The sequence below is a fragment of the Panthera uncia genome, chromosome B4, assembly GCF_023721935.1.
Source record: "Panthera uncia isolate 11264 chromosome B4, Puncia_PCG_1.0, whole genome shotgun sequence".
In the NCBI taxonomy this organism is placed as follows: domain Eukaryota; kingdom Metazoa; phylum Chordata; class Mammalia; order Carnivora; family Felidae; genus Panthera; species Panthera uncia.
Genome location: NC_064809.1, coordinates 105,185,083 through 105,208,852, shown reverse-complemented (window position 1 = coordinate 105,208,852; position 23,770 = coordinate 105,185,083). Strand labels below are relative to the sequence as shown.

Below are 23,770 nucleotides of genomic sequence, written 5' to 3'. Positions count from 1 at the left end.
ACAAACTTTATGGGTGTGTCTGTCCAGGAAGATTGTGAACTCATCAAGAACAAAAACCATAGTTCTATTATTTATTTTATTATCCCAGAAAGTACTTCACACACTGTAGGCATTAAAAAAAAAAAAAAAAGAATGTGCTGATTAAATTAAATTTATACAAAGCATTGCAGATATAGAACTTCAATTAAAAAGAGGTTGTTAAAATTGAAAGAAGTTGAGTTACAGAAGCTCCAATGAATTATTACAATATAATGAGAAAACTAGGAGATGATCAAGTTTGAACTTCACTTCTTCCCTTAGGTTCCCTTCTGGTAGGTTCTCCAGTAGGAAAACTTAAGGATGAAGTGAAATTCAAACTGGATTCAAAAATGAGTTTCGTCCCTTATTTTAAAAATATAATGTATTAGCCAAGGGACATTAAAATTTCAATTAAGAAAGCAGAAGAAAATGAACATAAACTCTACTAATTTGGGAGTATTTATTTGTTTTTAAAGTTTATTTATTTATGGGGTGCCTGGGTGGTTCAGTCAGTTAAGCATCTGATTTCGGCTCAGATCGTGATCTCATGATTCATGGGTTTGAGCACCGCCTGGGGTTCTGTGCTGTGAGCTAGGAGCCTGGAGCCTGCTTGAGATTCTGTGTCTCCCTCTCTCTCTGCCCCTCCCCTGCTTGCTCTCTCTCTCTCAAAAATAAGTAAACATCAAAACAAGTTAAAATTTATTTATTTTGAGAGTGTGTGTGTGTGTGTGCACACGAGTGGGGGAGAGGCAGAAGGGAGGGGGAAAGAATCCCAAGAAGTCTTCGTGCTGCCAGCACAGAGCTTGACGTGGGGCTTGATCTCACGAACTGTGAGATCATGACCTTAGCCAAAATCAAGAGTTGGCTGCTTAACCAACTGAGCCCCGATGCCTCCCAATTTGGGAATTTTTAAAAAGAAAATCTTACATTTTCCTTTTCTGTTTTAGTTCACAAATTCCTATTGACCAGTCATATCAATATATTAAAACAAGTCATTCTCTTTTAAAACATGAAGGATATTTAACAGCTGCCTAAACAATCCCTTAACAAGAGCTCCTGCATGTAAGCATAATTCTCAGGGCCAAAGTTGAACAAGTCTGTCCTGGGAAGAACACTAAAAAGAGAGCACACAAAATAAAGAAGAGAGTTATTATGAAGTCAAGGAATGTTTGTTTAGGACATCACTCATCATCTGCTTGATTTTAAACTTTTATTACAAAAGATGTCTAACTGCTGTAAATATTTTCCCACTGAGAAGTAGACACTGGATTTAAGTACTTTTTTCTGAAATTTAATTTTTAAAATTCACTTATTCCTGTCCTTTAGCCTTTACGGCTTCCAAGCATACTCCTAAAGGCTGGAGGAGCCACAGGGAAGATTCTAAGAGCATACAAAGAGCAGACCTTGCTGTGATCCAAGCCATGGGAGCCATCTTCATTTCAATTAATTTACTTTGCCTTTATGAATTAAGAGTATTTTAAGGAGGTTGACATTTCACTCATCTGAAAAAGCTTGGAATGTGACAGGGGAAAGGGAGGAGAAGTAAATCAAAGGGGTTAGCAATTTTCCAGATGCAAAGTATTTTTCTTTTCTTTTCCACCAGAAATTTTAGAGAGCCTTCTGACATTTTAATTCCCTATGCAAAACCACAGTAGCAAAAAAATGCTTACAGCTTATATATCAAAAAACAAACACGCACACATGTGCACTGGCATAAGCCTATGAAATAAATATAAATTCAGATTTGCTGCTCTTTTAACTGAAAATGTTTCATAATATAATAAAGCATAATGTTACACGTCAAAAATCCTTCTTTTCATGTATTTATTAGATGTTTGTGTGTACAGTGTAATCGACACAATTTTAGCTTAAAAGCAGGAGGTTTTGTAACTTACTTTTTTTTCTAGTGTGTTAATACTAAATCGGTGAGGTGAGTCAGTGTTGGCTTTTCTGCTGAGTCGGTGCTTTTTCACGTAAAAGATGGCATTTATAGAAACTACTCTCCTGACTAGATTTTAAATCACACTGGAATATTTCAGTTATCACCTTTAGCCACATGGTTTCAGGAAACTATGCCCAAATATTTCATGCAAATGCTGGTCATTGTAGGAGAGTGCTATTTCACGGAATGGAAATTCACTAAAACATCCATAGGTAAAAAACCTTTGAGACCTGAAGATAAATTCTCAGCAACAGGGGCTATGCCATTGTGTCTTGCAGCCAGAGAGGGAGAAATAACAGTGAACTCCCCGAAACATGCTGCTTCAATATCTACCTGACAGCTTTGGTATCTGGACCTGTTCCCCAGTGCATTTCCTCCTTTATCAGGTATTATTTTACAAGGGATTTCTTGTTATTCAGAACTGACATAAATCAATCTATAACAGAGAAATTTGTTTAATACATTTATTCTTTTAAGAAGTTGCATGATCGTATTTCATCGACTTGTACAATAGAAAAAAAAATGTTACTACTAAAACAGCGTTTGTGGAGACTGATGGATGGTAAATCTATTTAGTCTTCCCAGAGGTTCATTCTTAGATTTTAATGTTAAATAATAACGACTATTCATTTAAGCTGGTCTCACTGTATATCTTGACCTTTAGCAATTCCACACACAGCAGCTTATTGTGGTATCCTTTAAATATGAGAAATAGAATGTTTTACTTTGCCATTAAAAGAAAAATAAAAGAGTACTGTATGTTACATGGCCCATGAAATATTGGCAGTGTGCTCCTTGGCTTTCATTCGAAGGACTGCAATACTGGAAGACCTCCTTTCGAATTCTGGCTTTGTTTCAAATGCATGTCCATTGGTAGCCCCAGTCAGAAGAGAGTCAGTGAAAAAATTGTTGAGGGGCACGTGGCTGAACTGGTTCTGGTGGTGTGAAAACCCTGTGTAACTGGAATCTGTCCGAGGCGAGTGAGAATAAGGTGTCATACACGAGGAAGTGTCACGTGGTAACATGCCTGAAGTAACCACAGAACCGCCACTCGCATTTCCTGCCCACAAATTGTTCTGAATCTGGAATATATAAAACAACAAATATTACATTTACGCATTCTCACTTTTGTCCCCTTACATTTGTTAAACAGTGTTTACTAAATTTTGTCAACAATTCATTGTTTGCTCCCATTGGGTGGTCTGTCATTATATTCTGAGTACATAAAGGGATTACTAAAAAATAATTACTTGAAAGATTCTTCCAGTTTGTTATACTGTAATAGATCACCAAAACCCACACACTTGACCACACAAAATACTCTCAAAACATGTCAATCTCTTGAGTATTCTTTTTATAGTCATGATTTGAATATGAAATCTAGACGAGTTAGTCATGATTCATGACAAATTCATGTGTTTGGAAAAGCAGTTTAAAATACGGCTTTAAGTTTAAATATAGTCTTCATCTAAGCAAAATGACACAATCGCAGTTTTTAATGTTCCATAGTTAGACTCAGTGTGACAGTTTTTGTTGGAAACCATTCCTGATATTAGGCTATTTACTCTGTAGAGACTTTTAATCAAATTCATTATCAGAAATGTTTACCCGTTCATTGATTTTTATTTCCTAGAGCCTCAAATACATAGCTCTGTGAATCTGAGCAAACTATACATATTTTAAACATTTGTTCTATGATTTACAGGTGATATGGTCAGGTTGCAATGGAATTATGACATGTAAAATAATTTAAAATTCAAACACATGAGCATTACCAAATCATAAAAGCAAAACTGAGAAAAATGTGCTAGTATTAGCAAAAATATCCTATGAGTATAGTTAAAGTACTATATATAACATTTTACATAAGATTGAAAACTAGGTTGTCATTTGAACCCAGGAAATTCACATTTCTTATTAAATCTATATAGGAAACAACAAATACAAATTTATCTAAAGTTACTAGCATGTAAAGGAAACACTAAGTGAAATTTGTATTAGGAGGTGTCTTAGACCAGCTATTTAAACAAGGCAGGGAAAAAAAAAAGTGATCACATGCATTACTGAGAAGCACAGAGAAAAATCCTGACAAACAGCAGGAGCTGGGGGAAAATGTTGAATGGTAGAACATGGGACAGAGTTTGCGCCTTAGAAGATGAAATTTAAAACCTGTATGCCTTTTGCTATGTTATTACAATAGATACCATGTTTATCACATCCGGTTTCCTTTTTTAAAATCATGACAATTAGAATAGAATCATCAATTCTCTTTAACATATACACAAATTATGTTTTATTATATTTACTTTTACATAAAAATTCCAGTCTACTACATATAGGCCTGATGTAGTCTCACACACCCATGCTTAAATCGTACTTTTTAAGACAACTCATTTTCAATTAATAGCATAAAATGTAAATGAATCTTCTACATTAAACTGGTAGAGATGGTACTCTGTTACTCAAGATATATACATATAAATATATATGTATATTTATATAATATGTATATACATTTATATAAATATGTATATTTATATAAATATGTGTATGTATATTTATATTTATATGAATATGTATATGTGTATTTATATAAATATATTAAATCTGTGAGACATGTCTAAATATATATACAATGATTTGCACATTCTATTAATCTTTAAGTCGTCGTGGGCTATGTTGTTTTAATTCTGGCTGATTCTACTAAATGAATCCCACTTTAGCCAAAATATAATGATTGGTGCCACTGATTGCTGAGTTATGTATCTCAGACCAACAAGAAGGACTGTTAATGTCATTACTCTGTCAACCTAGCTCTTCTAACTTGATCTGGGTGATTTTCCTCTGACATTCAATCAAACATTGTGCTACACTGCAAAAACCACAGTCACATGTCTGACAAAAGGGCTTTCAGGAAATGAAAGTGAACTTGCTTGCTTATTTTTGAAAAAAATAAATGAAAGGCAAAATAGTGGTAGAGAAAGACTTTACATTTTAAGTTTGTTAAAAGATTCCTCAATTTACACATAGTATTGCTGAAATTTACTATTAAAACCATCTATTCATATTCCAAATGCATAGAAACATATTTACTAAGTAGGTATAAAAAAAAGGAAAATTAGGACAGTAAAGGCAAGGAAAGTAATCTATGAATGTAAATTTAAGAAGTTTTCTATGCCTAAAATAATTCACATTAATCTACCTGTAAATTGAAAATAAATTTTCCACTTTTGATGACCTGGACAAATATTTTTACTTTGATCAAAACTTCTTACCTAGACATGATCTAGCAAGTTAAATGTGTTACTTTTGGTGAAAGAATTTCTAGCATATAGAAAGAAATGTTTTCTGAACAGAATAGATTGGTGAAGCAAGTTACTACAGCAGTATTTTAGTTGGATTTGAAAAGATACCCAGGTATTCCCATGGGTAGTAATACTGTCGCACATTTTTACTGATGTGTCCTACTTCCTTGATCTGTATCTCCTCCACTCCCATATCTTTGTTTCATTTAAAAATTTCTGGAATGTCTTCATGGTTTTCGTTGGTTTTGATATCGAAAGTTCGATGCAAAGCATAAAAGACAATATCCCCAGTGAATTGAGACTTTGCTTCCTCTGAAGCATTCCCTCTGGATGATTAAACATCTGATGACGACAATCAAAATCATGCTCATGATAGCTAATGGTTATTAATTAATTACCATGTCGGACATGGTATTAAATGCACTGTGAAGACTTCTAATCATTTCAATACACTAAAAGATGTTTCCTTGTTTTTAGTATCCCCATTTTGTAAAACATAAAACAGAACAGAGAGTTTAATAACCTTACCCAAGACATGTAACTCCAATTGTGGAGGTAAAATATGAACCCAGGAAATCTTAAGAAATGCTACAATGATATAAAAACTAGTCTTATAGGTTGAAGTTGCTTATTTACACATTCATAATCCCAACTTTTGGGGTATTCATAGATTCTATTCTCTGAAAGCAAAATTCCCGATGTTCGCTCGTAACCCTTTTCTCATCCTTCAGCCTAACACAATATATGATAAGCACTTAATACAATTTTTTAGAGGACTTTAAAATCTTTAAGAATATGAAATTTGAACTGATCCATCTTGGAGGTGTAATGGAAATTTTATGGACAATTTATGCTAATACTGTATATCTAAATTTGTTTCATGATTTGAGCTCTATAATCACCATTCTGTATAATCTTGACAATTATTGTGAAAATTTCATCCCCAGACCCTGTTGACTGTATTTCCCTAGGTTGTTTTATTTTCCTACTAAATACTTATTCTTCATTACAGATATATCTTGAGGATTCTAATTCATCAAGCGTGGGGTGTGGTTTATGGGATCTGTATTAAAATAATGACAATAATACATGAATTCTGAAAATCACCTGGGATTAGGAGACACTACTGAAGCCCTTGTAAATTTTCAACTATGTTTGGTTCCTGTGATAAGAAGCTCACCTGTTTAAAAATGTTTCATTCCCTTTTGGAGAGTTCTGTAAAAAAGTGAGCTGTTATCTTCCTCTGTCTATTGATTCTATTTCTGTTCTTTAAAATGATACAGAATAAGCAGCATCCTTCTTACACATGAAAATCTTCAAATATCTTAGGCAATTATGACACAAATCTCTTTTCTTAAGCTTCCCCAAAGGCAGTATTTGATCAAAGAACAAAGCTGTTAGAGCTTACAGTTTAAGAAATCTAGTGCTCTAAAGGCGGGCTCAGTCTACGGCCCCTCCATCCCTCTGCCACCCTATATAAGTGGTCATTTTAGAACTATGTGCTGGAATGTACAAGTCATTTTGTCTAAAACTGTTGTCAACAGAGAAGCCACAAAAAACCTTGCTGACTCATTAAAAGAAATATTGTATTTGTTGTTAAATTTTGAAATGAAAGAATGTTTTTCTGAATAGGATCACTACTTTTCATTTTTGAACTATTTCTAAGACATCTACAATGGCAATGTCCAGTATCAGATAAATTTGGGGGTGTTTTAATGGGCTTCTAACTGTATAACATTCAAGAGACTCACAACCAGGAACACCATTATTAAATAATGTCCACATCCTTCTTTCCCATGTGCCAAAAAAAAAGAAAAAAAAAGTCTGCCTGCCTTTACATTTTTTCTTCTTTATTCTGTTTAAAAGGAGTAGAAAATCTAAAAAACATTCCATGCTTTAATGTGCTTCACAACATTTTAAAAAGTTCTAGGGGTACGTTCAAAGCATTGTCCAGGGAACGTAGCCAACAGCCTCCCATTAGCATGAATGGAAGTTCAGCTGACTTAACTATACTCTACTTTGAACATTTGCTCCTTAATGTTTTTCTAATCAAATAAAAAGTTAACACTTAATTATTCCATGCTTTGAGTTTTGGAGGAAAGCTGGTTTTTTTGTCTGATTCTTTCCAAACAGAAATCAAATTCATTTAACACTCATTTTCCTTCTGAGGAATTAAAAGTAACACGTAGGAATGAGTCAATATATATGTGTATTTTACACACACACACACACACACACACACACACACAATTCTTCACTGTGGATATATATTCATCATGACTTGAAGTATATGGTAAACAATGGATAAAAATTATAAATCTCATTTACCTTTACCTTAGAAACTTGATACAAATATATTCTTTGTAAAATCAAAACTACTAAGAAAAATTTAGTATAACTAAACCTGGTGTATATTTTTAATATATTTGCTGATCTTTACTGCAGTAAGCAACACTATGTACTTTTAAAGAATGTTAAACAATGCAAGTCTGTTAGTCTTTCTGTTAGTTGCAAAGTATCACGATGTATAAAAAACATCAAATAGTTTCATGACAGCATTATATATTCTATATCCTAATGTTTGTGCTATTTAGAAGACACTACCCTACAGAATTTAGTATATAACGTGAAAACAAATGAGTAACAACCGTTCCTTAATTTTAAAGCACTATAAAACTAATATTTTTCTACCAAAGCAAGTTTATTTAACCTTACTCTTCCTCTATATATAGACTGTTCTTACCTGGCCCTGACGTCCATATGTACACACACACACACACACACACACACACACACACACCATGCTACCCTCATGCCCTCCCATCATATGCCTACACACTTCCCTGTGGGAGTTAAAGGTTGCTTTAAAAAGATATAAATCAGGGATTCACAAAGTTATGTTTGTAATAATGTTTAAACAATAACTTTTTGCATTAAAATCCAAAAGTTGATTTTGGTTATTCCTTTTTGACAGAATGTTTACATTTACTGACCACTTTATATATTATTCAATACTACTATATATATTTATTACCACATTAGCACTTATATAATTTAATTTACCAGATTTTTTATATGGTCTCTTAAAAAATGCCAACATCACATTTTGCAAAAGCAGTTTAATTTTTTAAGAGGCCATTATATTCCTTACTAGTAGTATATCACTTCCTTTAAAATTAAGGTGATATAATATTAATAACTTGCTTAGCAACTTGTGGATACTTTAGCTGTTGACTAATTTCAGGGTCCCATTAACTTTTATAGTAACTACATCAATAGTCACCACATCAGTAAGTTCCTGGCAGGGAGAAAGAGTATAAACGTTTTTATAAATAGTGAATTTACTGCCAGTGAGTAAGCCTCACTTGCTATCAGAGAAAAAGTGAATAAGTCTCAAACACTGATACTTTGTCCATCTGGGGGGAGAGAGGGGGCGGAAATCTCAATTGAAATTAATTATGAAGGGAAAAGCATTAATCTGAGCATGTTTAGATACTACCTAAGATAGAAATAAGGGTACATTTTCATCAGTGCCTACTTATTAGGTGTAATTTTCACATACAAAATTTCAGATAATATATAATTATTAATTTAAAAAAATCAATTTACATTTCAAAAATTTCAAAAATACATCTTTTCAACATATAGCATCATTATGCTAAAGTGATTAGTAATTATTTATCAGAAAGGGTCATACGTTAAGTATTGACTACTACTTTGATTTTTTAAATAAAATTCCATCTTAGAAATGTGTATAGGGATTTAGGACAAGGTAGAGTGACTTTCCATTAAAGTCACATTTCCATTGTTTGTAACACTATTTTTCATGTATTTTAATACATGCATGACAGCCATTGTTGATGGTGCTTGATTCATTTTTAATGACACAATTTCCCAATTAAAGCAAAATCCACAATTATAAGAAACAAAGATTAAAATATAAATCAAGTTTTCCTTGTGAATTAATAACTTAAAACATGAATCAAATATGCAAATGTTTTAATTTGCACAAAATATTTTGAAACTTAGAGATTACCACTTGGTGTCATATACGAGCTTTGAATTTATTGTTAAAATGCTGACTAAATTTATCCATTATTTTCATCTTGTATATGTGTTAACCACAAAGTCGGAATTTTATTTTTGTGATTTTAAATCAACTGTGAGTTTGTGTAATTTTTTTTATTTAATGCTCCTTGATTTAGAATTAAAAAAACACACAAACATGAGGCTTAATAAATATGGCAAGCATAAAATTCTGTATTAAACTATATAGCGTAGGTTCACACTAACAATAACAATGTCTACTACAGGTTTTAACCCACAGATTTCCCAGGTTTAATTTTCCCCCGGTCCTTCTCTATCACCCACAAAGTAGTTTTTATGTGTATAAACAGCAATGGCACTCTTCAATAATTTATTTTTACATTTTTTCTAATTATTTATTTTGGAAATCTATTCAATTTATTAATTTGTTCTTTCCTCTCAAAATATAAAATACTTATGACCAATTCAGATAAATTCAATGTTTTAACACCAATTGCCTATTAAAAGCAAACAAACAAAAAACCACAAAAAAACAATCAGCTAAGTAATTCTTAGTGTTTAAAGTCATTAAGTCATGTTAAATTGAATATCACGTTTTTCAAAAAGTATGTCTATAGTCATAATCTAAGACTTGAATGCACTTTGCTTCTTTTGCAGGGTAATTTTTTTCATCTCTGAAGAAAAAAGTGTTTGTGTTTTCAACAAAATAAAAATTATTCCGTTTGTGTCCAGCTGCATATTCATTTAAATGATGCTGAGAAGACCTGCCTTTATGCTACACAGAACTTAAGTTAAATATACACTTATACATATATATGAAATATTCTTCATACAAATTTATATACAACATGTACATATTTTTATACATTTAATTAAATCATCAATTTTATATCGATATGACTTGCTAACCTAATGATGTTAATATTTTACCCCTCCATCCCTCATAAGGGAAGCCTCACTGTATCACTATGGGACCATTTCACTGGTTGTTACATAGATATGAGAATATTTATTATACAATGCATCAAGTATAGCTATATTTTGAACATTTAAAAAAGATTTTTGGTTATTTACTTTTTTCAAATGTTTGGGGAAAAAACAGAAAGCACTGATGATGGAAGAAGGGGGGAGTGAACAGTATTTTCGCAATCACTAGCTTATAGAAACTTTAACATTTCCTTTAAAAAAACTGCATGATTACAACATTTGAAACAGACTTTGTTAAACTAGAAATGTTGTACAGCTTTAATCGGTGTTTTAAATTACTCCAATGACTACCAGTTATTTATAACTTGAATCCCACTTCTGGTATATTCTAACTCCAAGTGGCATATATTTATAAAGTCATCAATTAAACAACAGAAAGCAAGGTACTGCACGGGTCCCCTTGGATATTAGGTAAACATTGAATTAGTTGTGATTCTCACTATCCACTAAGTAAAACCACATCGAAAATTTTGGTGGGAAAAAATTTCAAACCTTCTAAAATTTTTGATGAAAATATTTTTCTTCATGAGAAAATAATTTTGGTGGATTAAGAATATACTCAAACATTCCTTAAGTTACCATATTTGGTTGTCCCAATTTAAAGAGGAAAGTACATATAACTGAATTTGGTCTTTCCCTAGATCCTCAAATAGTAAAGTTACTAAAAAATTGGATTAGTTTAAATGCTACAATAACAGAACATTCACACCACTTAGCTATATCTCTACTGTAGAATTCATAATGACTAATGGCTATTATAGAATTATTTCTATTTATAGAGCACTTGTCATTTACTAGGCAATGTCCTAAGTACTTTGCAGAAACTATTATGTTTAATCCTCACAAACATCATATGAACATTTATACCCATTTTATAAATGAGGAGAAACATTCCTAGAGGTTAATTCATTTGCCAAAGGTCTAAAATCTGTTAAGTAGCAGAGGCAGGATATGGACCCACAAGTACCTGACTGTGAAGCTCATAGTCAAACATTAACACCTTAGCCCTTTTCAAGTCCCATGATTTAGTTACACAGACAGGAAATTAATATAATCCTCTCACTAACAGAAAAAGTATTAGGATAATGGTCCTTATCATCATCCGCACCACCAGCTGTAGCACCAACAATACCTCCATTTCACCAATAAAGAAATCTGAAGATAAGGAAGTCAGGAAATGTATCCAAAGTTTCCAGCAAGTAAATGATCAAGTTAATGCACATGTGATCTGAGCCAAACCTGAGGGCATGAAACTAGGGTTTCTTATAAGAATGAAGGCTGGCTATCATCCTCTAGAGATGTTTATACCTTGACAAAATATTTTATTAAACAAAATAATTATTTGAAGAAATGCTTTGGCGTTAATGAATTAGAAGCAAATTAGAATCTACTGTTGATAGATGCTTGCTTTTTTCATTCAAAGACACAAAGGCCTTTTTGATCTGCTGGGTATAGTTTGCATCAGGAAGTGTCTGCAGAATTTGGTATGAATATGACCTAGTTTGTAATCTGTCCAAAAAGCAAGAGATTTTGTCTAGATAATTTATATAACCTCCATGCCTAAAACAGTACCTAGCATATATTTGTTGCCTAAATACGAGTAACTCTGGGAGAAAAAGAATTAAGCCGAAAGGATTCTGCAAAATCTTCTTAATCTATTCTGTTCAACAGAGGAAGAAATTGAGACTCAGAGAAGTTAACTGCTTAACACCACAGAGGTGGTTAATGGCAGAGATTCAGAAATCAGCTGTTTTCCTGGGAATTGATTAATTTTGGGTTCATAATGTACCCCAGAATATTGAAGTGAAACTACTTTTTTTCACATCTATTGAGTGTATACATAATTTGCTTAATACTGTTGTAATACAAAGTTAAGTACCGAATAATCTTTTTAAAATATAAATACTTTATATTATAAATGGGGTGGACCGTATACAGTCTACCACTTTGCCAGGGAGAAAGTCATGTGCTGATTGAAGGAGAATTGAGAGAAGGTTTCCTGGAGGAAATACAGTCTAGGTGAGGGGAAGGGAATTCAACACAGAGGGAACAGATTCAGCATAGCACAAGGAATAGGTTCAGCATGTGGTTGCTATTTAAAATATTGGAGAACATCAAGTAGTCAAGCACTTTCATTTAACTAACTCATAGTGTTGCCAAATGACAACTGATATTGTGAGCCCAAATAAAGGGCTTTTAAAAAAAACAGTACATCAAAACATACTACCTTAAAGTATACTACTGGTATCACACTTCTGTTTGCTATCAAATATGGACAAGATTAAGAAAAATACCTGAAAACAGTCTGAAAAGTGTCTACAGTTTTAAACTGCTTTATATCATTACTTTACACATTTAAAAAAAATGAAAGCATTTTTGCTTTCTGAAGTGATTTGGTACTTTAGGGTCAAAATTGAACTATTTCATTGTTGAGTGATGGGTCACAGAGATAATGTTGCATAAAGAGCTCTGAACCCGTGGACTTCAATTTAATGAACTAATAGCTGTAAGAAAGAAGCCTGACCTAAAATAAGCCCTCAATTGGTAGGTATTGTTTTTACTATCAGGGCGGTTGTTACTATTTTGTAATGGGAGGAATGGAAACGAAGTATTTAGAACACTTTAGAAAATGTTAATTAGCATTCATAACTAAACCTATTATATGTTATACATATAGATACCTCCATAGTTGACAAGATTATTATCCTCACAGAGCAGACCTGATACAATTTTCTCACCCAATTCTGTTTTCTCAAGTATTTCTGTGAATGCTTTTGCTTTCCTGCCAAATTGTTAATTTTTTATTTCTGTCCTGTTTCTAAAACAGTTTTCTTGTTTCCAACTTTTTGGTAATTAATAATGTTTTTCCATAGTTAGAAACAGTAACCAAGATCAGTGCCTTATGGCATTGAATTGTTGAGTTCTACTTTGGTCCCTATTTTTCTGATTATAAGTTCTATTTTTAAGACACATGACTTAAAAAAAAATCCTTCAGGCTAAAGCTTGAGAGACAAGATCTTAGCGTAATTATTTTTTGCAAAATAAGAAAGCCAACCACATATTTAAGTTAAAATGGACTTTTCTTGACTTTATCCAATACCCACAATGGGGAGTGAGAGACACTTGATTTCAGTATTTTTGGCAACCAAACATTTAATGACTTCTCAATATAAAAAATTACTATGGATTTTACAGTAGTGATTTTTATTACTGTTGATGAATTATACTGTCAAAACAACCTCAACATGTGATATCTTTGCTGCCATACTTAAGTTATGAGGTGGTATAACCAATGGACATAAATTACAGAAAAACCACAGGGAGAATTCATGCAAAATTCCCATGATGTGTGAGGAGATATTTTTAATTGATTCTTTGTGGGGGTGAAAAAGACTATCAAATGTATAATGTGATTTTACCATCTCCCTTCCTACTCGATCTACTTACCTCATTCTGTTAACTGACAACATCTAAAGTTGTGAGGCACAATAACATGATGGCAAGACAATCCTAGAAAAAAAGCATGACGAAGTGTATTAAATAATATTAAGCTCTTACAAAGAGCTTCGTTTGTGCCAGGCACTGTTCTAAATGTTCTATGTTGTGCAGAAGAAGAAAGGGAAGTTAAGGATAAGGCAACACCAGCAAAGCACAGAGAAGTGGGGGGAAAAACAACAACAACACATAAACTGAAATGGGGTTTGCAAGGAAAGGAATGAAGATGAAAATAATAAGCTGCAAAAAAATATGTATACATACACATACATATATATATCATAGGTGTTGTCGAACAGATTTAGTAAGACTAAAGTCCATTTGAAAGGAGTTCACTAGTTTGTAACTTTATTATTTCTAAATTCGTCATAGTGAAAGTTCAAAATTTTATAAACTATATGCTATCTCTATTATTTTCATTATTTCACTTATTCTGAGTAAAGTGTCTGCTCACCTGAACTAAACTGCAGACCTGAATAATGCAACTTAAGCCTTATGCTCCTTTGGTATTCATTTATTAATTATTCAACCATTTAAACATAGTCATTGGGAGAAACAGTCTATTGTGAGGGTTAAGATCTTGCACTTGGGAGCCAGATTGCATCTGATCAAATCTGGGCTTCTCCACTAGTGAAAGTGAGTAAAAACCTCACCTCTCTGTGCCTCTGTTTCTTCATACGATAAATGAGGATAATTAATAACACCTATTGCATAAAGTTGTTGTAAGGATTAAATGAGTTAATATATACAACCTGCTTAGAACAATGCCTGGTAGAGTCAGGACTATGGTGTGTTAATAACTAGGATACCACTGTACTGCCTGCTCTCATGGAGTTTGTAGCCAACCAAGGAAACTCCTCATGGCACTTTGTTCAGAACTCAACTAGGATACTCAGCAGTATTTGGTGAATACAAGTTCATTAGCCCTATGATGGTAAGTAGGAGTATGCACATGCTTTAAACTGGAGAAAAAAAAATAAAGGAACTACTTTCAGATAAATTTTGAAGAGTAAGTAAAACAAGGTTCTTCTAAAGGCAGGTACGGACATTTATTCAAAAGGTATTGCTGGTCTTCTAGTAAACTGCAGTGGAAAGGCTTAACGGTAACAGCCCTTTATAGACTGTCCTAGAAGGAACAGAATCATGGAAGGATTCCTTAACTCCCATGGGTCTCGGACTTTTGGAAAGATTGCACTAGGTGATCTCTAAGACTTTTACTCACATATAATATTACATTAATAAATTGGGTGAATTTATGTGGAAGAGTGAAGGTCTCCGAATAAGTTTTTAAGAATCATAAAAGGCATCAGAATACAAGGACCCACAAAACTTAAGGATGAATTCATGCTCACAAGGTATGAATTTATAGATGAAGAGAATGAATACCCGTAAGTCTGGGATTGCGAAGAACCGGTTACTGAACTATCACAGTATTCCACCGGCATATATGTCATGTATTTGTGTTTAAAATGCTCTCCTGGCACCTGGGTGGCTCAGTCAGTTAAGCATCTGACTTCAGCTCAGGTCATGATCTCACGGTTCGTGGGTTGGAGCCCTGCATCAGGCTCTGTGCTGACAGCTGGGAGCCTGGAGCCTGCTTCAGATTCTGTGTCTCCCTCTTTCTCTGCCCCTCCCCCACTCACACTCTCTCTTAGTCTCTCAAAAATAAACGTTTAAAAAAAAAAAACTTAAAAAAAAACCAAAATGGTCTCTAACAATGCATATCCTTCACCAGTAAGGAATGAAATAACAAATGTCTTGTTCCTTAGAATACAAGTGTTCCTTATCATGTATCAAATACAGTTCTGAATACTATTACTCAGTACTAGGAAAAACTGTCTTAATTATATGTGTGAAAAGAAAAGAAAAAAAAAACCTTCTAAGTTAAATGGAAAAAATTAGAAGAAAATGAATGTCTAAATACTCTTTAAAATGAGATGAGAGCTCCCATTATAAAAGGATGGATGTGTTTTTTAATGTGATAAATTTTTAAAATTATGTCCAGTACTAATTCTATGTATGCTTTAAGTAACAAAGGGCTAAATGTTTCCTTGAAACAATGAGTAACTTCAAAGCTGAAAAGACAACATAGGAAAAGAGATCTTTTTAAAATGGGACGGAATGTTTCATAGACCACACTTGACACTAGGTTATGGGATAGTTCATAAAACGTTAGCCACAGAGACAGCATGCCAAGCAACGCTTTATTTATTTTTAAAAGTTAACAAAGGAAGTGAGTGTGAATAGTTAAAAATCTAGAGTAATTAAAAGCCTTAGACCATGAGTGAGGCTACTTCAGTGGTTGCAATAAGGAAGAGACCCTAAAATAGTTTTGAATGAATGGCTCTGAAAGAAAATAACAAAATAAATATTTCAGTCTAATAAAAATCTTAAAAACATGCAAAAACTCTTCTGGGGGTTAAAATTTTCATTCTTGACTATTAGCTATAATGAAGCCAATCATAATAGCCCTTTTAAGAATGTACAAACCACATCTGTTTCTCTCGATCAGTATTCTGTGAAGTTTACCATACCTGTGGATAGCTGTCAGTCCTTGGCAAAACTGATATATCATAGGTGGCAGCAAAATGGCTTTTAGCTTGTTGTATTTGGCCATAACGCTCTCTTTTTCTCCACTTGGCCCTTCGATTTTGAAACCAAACCTAATTTTTTAAAAAGTAGAATGTCAGCTGAGAAATATTTGATAATGCAATGGTGACATTAAAAGACATAAATTGGAAAGACACAAACCAGGTCAACAAAATCACTAATAAAGAAATTTATGTCAGAAAAGTATCCACAAATTTTACTTTTTATTTTAACCTGATAAGAGGCAATATAAATTAATAGAAAGGGATGAAATACTTTAAAAATTATTTAATATGTCTCAGCTCTGGGCTTTTTTTTTTTCATTTTGGAAAATAAAAAGGAATTCGATTATACGATTTTGAAGACTCTTTATGTCTCCAAATTATTATAGATAATGCTCCTCTTAGAGAATGCTGCAAATATGGAAGACATTCATAACTTTCTAGTTTGGGGTTATGCACATAACATTAACCCAGCCAAACTATAACCAAATTAATATCTGGGTCTGTCAAAACAATTATGTTTAAAACATGTCACAAAGTGACGCCTTTTCTGGGTTGTACCCATACTTAGATAATCTTAGAAAAATTTAAACACAAAGATTACATCCAAAACACACGGCAATGGCAGAAATATCATGATTATTCAGTAACAGAAAATATTAAGATTACATACTATATTGAGCATAAAAAAGACTACAGGTAAATGGAACCATCTGAAATTGAACTCTGGTTCTAAAATATACAAGGGTGCTTATTACATAAATTATACCACTTATAATACTCATCTTCCCTTACAGAAAATGCTCAGAAATCTTCAAAATCATTTCCCTAATTTAAAAGACTTACAGGTAATATAGACAATAAAGGAACAACGGAAGTTATAACCAAGTATTAAGAAAGCCTATGAGTTAGTACAGCCTCTACAAGGTCATGAAGCTGTCATCCAAATTTCTCTAATTATGTATTAATGATATTTATCATAACAACCACCACCTTCAGAGGGTTAAATAATCACTAATTCACACTTGGAGCTCTCCAGAATCTTCACTTTAATATTTTAATGAATTAAAGAAAGACAGAAAATTATATTCAGTATGCATCATTTGATATTTCTGAGTAGACATTTCACGAGCAGCTGTCAAGAAGCTCTTCAGTCTTTACAAAACTGTATCCAGAATACAAAAAACAGAAAAGAAGCTGGAAGTCAAATGTGAAAATGCAAATTGTTAAAATTTACTTGAAATTTTTGCTTTTTTCATATTCAGTTGTGATCTTCTATATCTTTACCATCACATTTATAGAAACATATTAACCTTCAATTTAATATGTGTAAGCACGTATTGAGAATTTAAGGTGGGACTTTATAGTTTCCAGCAATTAAAAGAAGGCAATGAGAGCTATCTGTTCAGTGTGGTTTCTTAGGACATTGATGGGAAAGATGTATTACACACAGTGCCCAGGGCTCAAAACAACATCAACAACAAAACAAAACATTTTCTTGCTGTCTCCAGAGGCACCAGGAGCAAACTAAAGGAATTTAGTATTGAATGGTTTTTGTTTGTTTGTTTGTTTGTTTGTTTTGTTTTTCGGTTTTTCACTGAGAAAAAGGTCTTTATAATCTCCTTAAAATAGGTGTGAATTACCACTCTGATATGAAAAGCAGGAAAGAGAAAACCTGAGTAAATTAGGTTCAGGTTGGCTCTCTGTGCATGTTTCTAGACAAAAATTAATCAGGAGTTGAGGAAACGTTAAGGAGAAAACATCCATTGTGCCCAGCTGATCACTCTATAAACATATTTTTTTTTATGGTTACAAGTAGAACTAATTTAAATATATAAATACAAGACAAACTAAAAAAAAAAAAAAACCCACACACGTGGGACTAGTGTTAATACTTGACAATTCTAAAATTCTTCATTAGCATCACCTTTCTGTATCTTTACTTCCTGAACTACGATAAAGTAGCTATTTGTCTCCACAAACTAAAGAAAAATCCTGCTGCTTGGTATACCACACCCCCAGATGGTGATCTTAATGATGTAAAGCCTTACAATGGCTTAATCTTCAGAAGAACTCTTACTCTTCTCTCTTCCAGAACAAAATTTCTCACTATTTTATTTATTAGTCTATTCTTACATATTATGGGAACTGCAAAATTCAGTATTTTCCCATTTAGCGTAGTAAAAACAAAGAAACAGGCCATTCCCTGAAATTGATGTTACTTGAGATGTAATAAAATATAGTTTAAGCATACCAACTCTAGTAAAAATAAAAATATGTCTAAGAAATAGAACTTTACCTAGTATAACTTTCCTTTTTCAAATGATTTTAAAAGTTTAGTATATTGGACCATCCAATTTGATAATTTGAATGTAACTTATAAATGTAATTGAGTATATATTTTAATATCATTTCAAGATCCTTATTCCTATTGCCTCTGCAAAAGGGATGTAAGCTATCTACATTCAAAAATTAAAATGGAACGGCACTATTGGTAACTACAGGATCTAGAAAAATTATAAGAGAGCTATATGATCTTTATGCATAGTGAAAATAAGTTACGGTATATATAACAGTCAAGAATTTGTGAGATTGTTTCATTTTCTCTTTGATTTATTATAACTCCAACCTCAATAACATTACAGATTAATGGGACATTGCACAAATAACTTACCAACACCTGGTACATAACCTAAAAAGAACCTTAATGGCTGATGAAACAGAAAAATAAAATAAAATAAAACAAATGTATTAGTAAATAGATAGCTATGATTCTGGGTTTTTTGCACTTTAAAAAAATTTTTTTAATCAGATTTATTTGTGAAATTCCCTTCTTTTTAAATAATCGTTAATTTGTATATCTATGTAATCAGTCCAATGTTCTTTTATGTATTTGTGTGAATGATTAAATCCTTTGCAAGGAAAAAGACATTTTAGTAGACCTACATGCCTATAGTACATGGTTCTAGTCTTTAGTTAGAGGATCAGTTTCTTCCTTTTGGCAAAATGCAACCACTGAATTATTCTAACAGTATCTCCACACACTGGCCCCCAACACGCACACCCACGCCCTTCATTTGGCTCCTACCTGGACTCTGGCCTCCGTGAGCTCAGTCCTCAGAGCAAGCTGTTCTCTGACGTATACATCCGGGTAATGGGTTTTCTGAAAGACCTTCTCCAGCTCCTCGAGCTGCAGGCTGGTGAAGGTGGTTCTGTGTCTCCGCTTCTTGCTGCTGGATACGTTGCTGTCACATTTATCCCCAAGTTCATCTAGTTCTCCCTTTTCTGGCATCCCCTTCACGGGAGACATTCGGAGACTGTTACAGTTGTCCATAGCTCTGTTTAGCTCGGGATGAAGAGGCTGTCCTTCGCCTTTGGTGATGCCATAGTTCACTGTACCCAGAGGGGGAAAACAACAATTCTCAGGCTTGTGGAACATTTCGGTGAAGAAATTACGTTGAAAGAATTTAGAGCATCAGGAAAGCAGTCTGTTAATGATTTCTTGTGCCAGTATTAATTCAGTCATCCCACTGTGCACAATTATTAATCCACTTTGGGCAGGGTTAAGGCCATTTAAAAATGTGTACATGGAAGTCATTATTTGCCAGATTTACAGTTCTATTTTATTTTTATTTTTTTTTTTAATTTTTTTTTCAACGTTTTTAATTTATTTTTGGGACAGAGAGAGACAGAGCATGAACGGGGGAGGGGCAGAGAGAGAGGGAGACACAGAATCGGAAACAGGCTCCAGGCTCCGAGCCATCAGCCCAGAGCCTGACGCGGGGCTCGAACTCACGGACCGCGAGATCGTGACCTGGCTGAAGTCGGACGCTTAACCGACTGCGCCACCCAGGCGCCCCTGCAGTTCTATTTTACAGGAATAATGTAATGTTTATGCACATAATTTATAATCACATTAAGGTGATCAAATTAAAAGATGCTCTAGATTAAAAAAATAATGAGCACAATTTTTGAAAAGTGAACCAAATTTAATGTAAATCATGTATGAATTTATTCACAGCAGACAAAATCAAGCTACTTACATGGCTCAAGAAAGATATTTCAATTTTAAGGAATATCTGTAAACACAAATCCAGACTCTTCCCAACTTATCTTTCTGCTCCACACAAAATGTACACACTATAGATTTAAGATATGGTATTGTCTCCACTATGCTTTGAATATTTTGACTTATACTCATTTCTGCTTTTTAATCTTTTTTTTTTCAAAAAGTGACCTACTAAATTAAAAAATGAATTTCATATCAGTTTCTGGAAGTGCTTCCTATAGAACAGCCTAAGATTTAAGTAGACTTTAGTGTAAAAGCTCATTTGGTGGTTCTAAATATGTGATATTTGTTTCGTGCATGAAATATGTTATAAGACAGAAAGCTTTATTTTTTTCCCTAAAGCAGAGAAATCAAAACATCTATGAAAAGATTACAAAAGATGTCATCTCCCAGTCTGTTTAGAGGTGTTTTAACTTCAGTGATTTCCCTCCAGCTTTGGTTGCATGCTTGCTGTATGATATAAAACAAAAATACATCATATGGTGACACACACACCCAAATCCAATGGGTGCATATAATGAAACTGGAAAAACTAAAAAAAAAAAAAAAAAAAAAAAAAAAAAAAAAAAAAAAAAAAAAAAGTGAACCCAGCCAGAACAATAATTTCCAATGAATTGTCACACTTTTTTTCGTTTTTGTCTGTTTTTAAATTTTCTCGTAATGTATCTTAGCAACTGCTCTAATCATTACACAAATGTCTTGAACTTTAATCACTATATAACTTAAATGCCTAATATGCTTTATGTAAAAGATGTGATGTAAAAGTAGATATAAAGAAGAACCATGACTGATTAACAATACGGTTTTGTCTTCTTGAGCAGAATGAAATAGGGAACTTCGGTAATTAGGGAGGGGGGAGGGGAAGCAGTCGTGAGGCTGAGGGCATCTCAGGAGAAAGACAGGAACTTTCCTGAATTTAGCTAACTGCTGCACACATCCAACTTACTTAATCCTGTCCTATTAAAATTCATCCTAAAAGTGTGATGTTCCTTGAAAAGTTGTCAACGTATCAACAATCACCTATTCTCTTCTTATTTTGGACCCCCGACAATTTAAAATAGGATGAAGTCCTACCCAGCAGTTAACAGAGGACAAGAGAGTCATGCGTTTTTTTTTTTTTAAATCCTGTCCATTTAAATAACTTTACGTATACATAAAAGAATTCCAAAAATAAAGATAGTGCAGTCTGAAATACAACCAGAAAGGCAAAGTTTAGCATATTAAAAATAAAAACTGCATCTGTCTGTCTATATACTTGACTGGAAACGATTTAGCTGATTTTCTCTATCGTTCCCGCCTATATTTTTGGTTTAACTTTGCAAGTCAAAAGTAATCCGCAACGCTGAATAAGTAAAATATAGGAGTTCTTTTTTTTTTTTTTTTTAAACTTACTGTGTACAAGTTTTCGAAAATCAGCCCCTATGAGCCAGTACCTTGCCAGATTTTGACCCTCCATTAAAATAGGGGGCGGGAGGCTTGTTGTAAATATTTCACACTTAATTCGTTTGTTATTCTAAAGCAACCCGCTCCTTACAGCTTAACTGTGGAATATATACAATGATAAGGAAAAGTCCTCTTGGAATTGTAAACTTGCTTTAGCTGTCGCGATCTGAAAAAAAAATAGGTTTGTATTGGGTTACAAGATAGAAAAGATAGATGGTTTGTTTTGATAACATTTTGACTTTGAGATACTTGGCCGTTCAAAGTTGAAGATTTCACCCAGAAGCATTCCGAAAGGGTTCTTAGGTGACTTTGAATGTGGAGTCAGAAAAATAGACAATACGGTATTGGGGAGTGAGGGATTATACTGGAGATTCTTTACCCGAAGCTACTGAAAGCGATTTGGTGTTTAACAAAAATGTTATGTGCGTTGTGTTGTAAACCCAAACAATCAGAAATCACAACTTCCCACAAGCTAACCCAGCATAGCAACCTTCCAGCTTCACAAAGAAAAATACCTATACGTCTTGGGAAAACTGTTTTTTAAGGTTTTTCATCTAAAGGAGCTCAAAGACGTCTTACTCCAGACGACGCTGACGTCCTTCAAGGAGCGGTGATCGATTTCAGCTCCTGCGGGGGCAGCGCGGCCGGCTCACAGAGGAAGCGCGCTGTCTTGACTCAATTACACTCTATTTACCGCCCTATCAGTTTACGCCTGGGTCCCAGATAGAGGGTCTCCGGGACCCACAAGGGACAACACTCGACAGCCAAAGGAGAACCGCGCAGACGCGATCCGGTGCCTAATCCTTCCGTTGCCCCTTAAAGTCGGCTGCAGCCAAAACACTACTCCTTAAAACGCTCGCAGTTCCACCGCCCGCCTCCGCCCTCCAGCTCTCTCCCCGTTTCCTTCCTCCCTTCCTCCCTGCCAGCCGCTCCCCACCGGTCCCCGCACTTGGGTGTGCGGAAGGGCGGCCGTGGCTCGGGCTGGCGACTCACCGCCGCTGTCCTGACAGGGCGAGGCTCTCTCCAGGCGCACGTGATGCTCTGCGCGGGGCAGGGGCCCGAAGGCCTGCACGCATTTGCCCGCCGACGCTTTGCTGTAAAAGGACTCATTGTCCAGCGTCTCCATAACGTGCTCCAATGCGCCTCCTGCGCCCATGTAGAAGTCACTGTTTTTACTCGGCGGGCTCTTGAGGGCAAACTTCTCGCTCAGAAACTCCATAATCCTGGAAGGTTGTTGCGGAGCTCCAGGGGCGCGGAGGCTGGAGCGCGCTGGGGGAGGGAGCAAGTGGGCGGGAGAAGGGAGGGCAGAGGAGGGAAGGGGAAGCGAGCGCTTCGGCGCCGGGAGCTGCCCGGCTCCGAGCCCTTTAATACGTCCCGGCTGGAAAGGGGGCACCCGAAGTCGCTTTTATATCTTGAAACTCAGCTGGGCTCTTCGGGCAACCTCCCAGTTCTAATGAATATGAAAATAGGCAGGCGACTAACTCCACCCCGCCCCCCCCTCCGCCCCCACCCTACCCCCACCTTCCCTCACTTCCCCGGGCAGGGCGCGTCCAGGCCTAGGTTAGACAGACAGCTCCATTTCAGACAAATGCCAGGAGGGACGAGGCCCCGACACCCAGATACATTGTCGCCGCGACAGTGGAATGGCATTTCGGAAGAGCTTGGTGAGATCGCAAAGCAGTTAACCCTCCACTCCCCACTCTCTGCGCCCTTCCGGGCAGCCCGCCCGACACCCGGTCCCCACCCCGCCCCCACGCCGGCCACTCACTACCAGAAAGATTTAGAGGCGTCTTAAGAAGTTGAAAGGAAGTATTGCTTTAAAGGGCTTTCATTTCATCCGTAAATCGTTTATGTGGAAGATCCACATAAATCG

At 34.8% G+C, this 23,770-nt stretch overlaps 1 protein-coding gene across 1 annotated transcript; it reads right to left on the bottom strand.

The window, feature by feature from the left end:
- Positions 1-2,416: 2,416 nt before the first annotated feature.
- On the bottom strand, positions 2,417-23,317 carry ALX1 (ALX homeobox 1). Its single transcript, XM_049626032.1, has 4 exons — positions 22,891-23,317; positions 19,474-19,778; positions 16,329-16,457; positions 2,417-3,042 (listed from the first exon to the last, which is right to left on the bottom strand). Exons 1-4 carry the CDS (start codon positions 23,114-23,116, stop codon positions 2,722-2,724), a joined length of 981 nt encoding a protein of 326 aa, XP_049481989.1. The 5' UTR covers positions 23,117-23,317; the 3' UTR covers positions 2,417-2,721.
- Between the last annotated feature and the right edge of the window lie 453 nt (positions 23,318-23,770).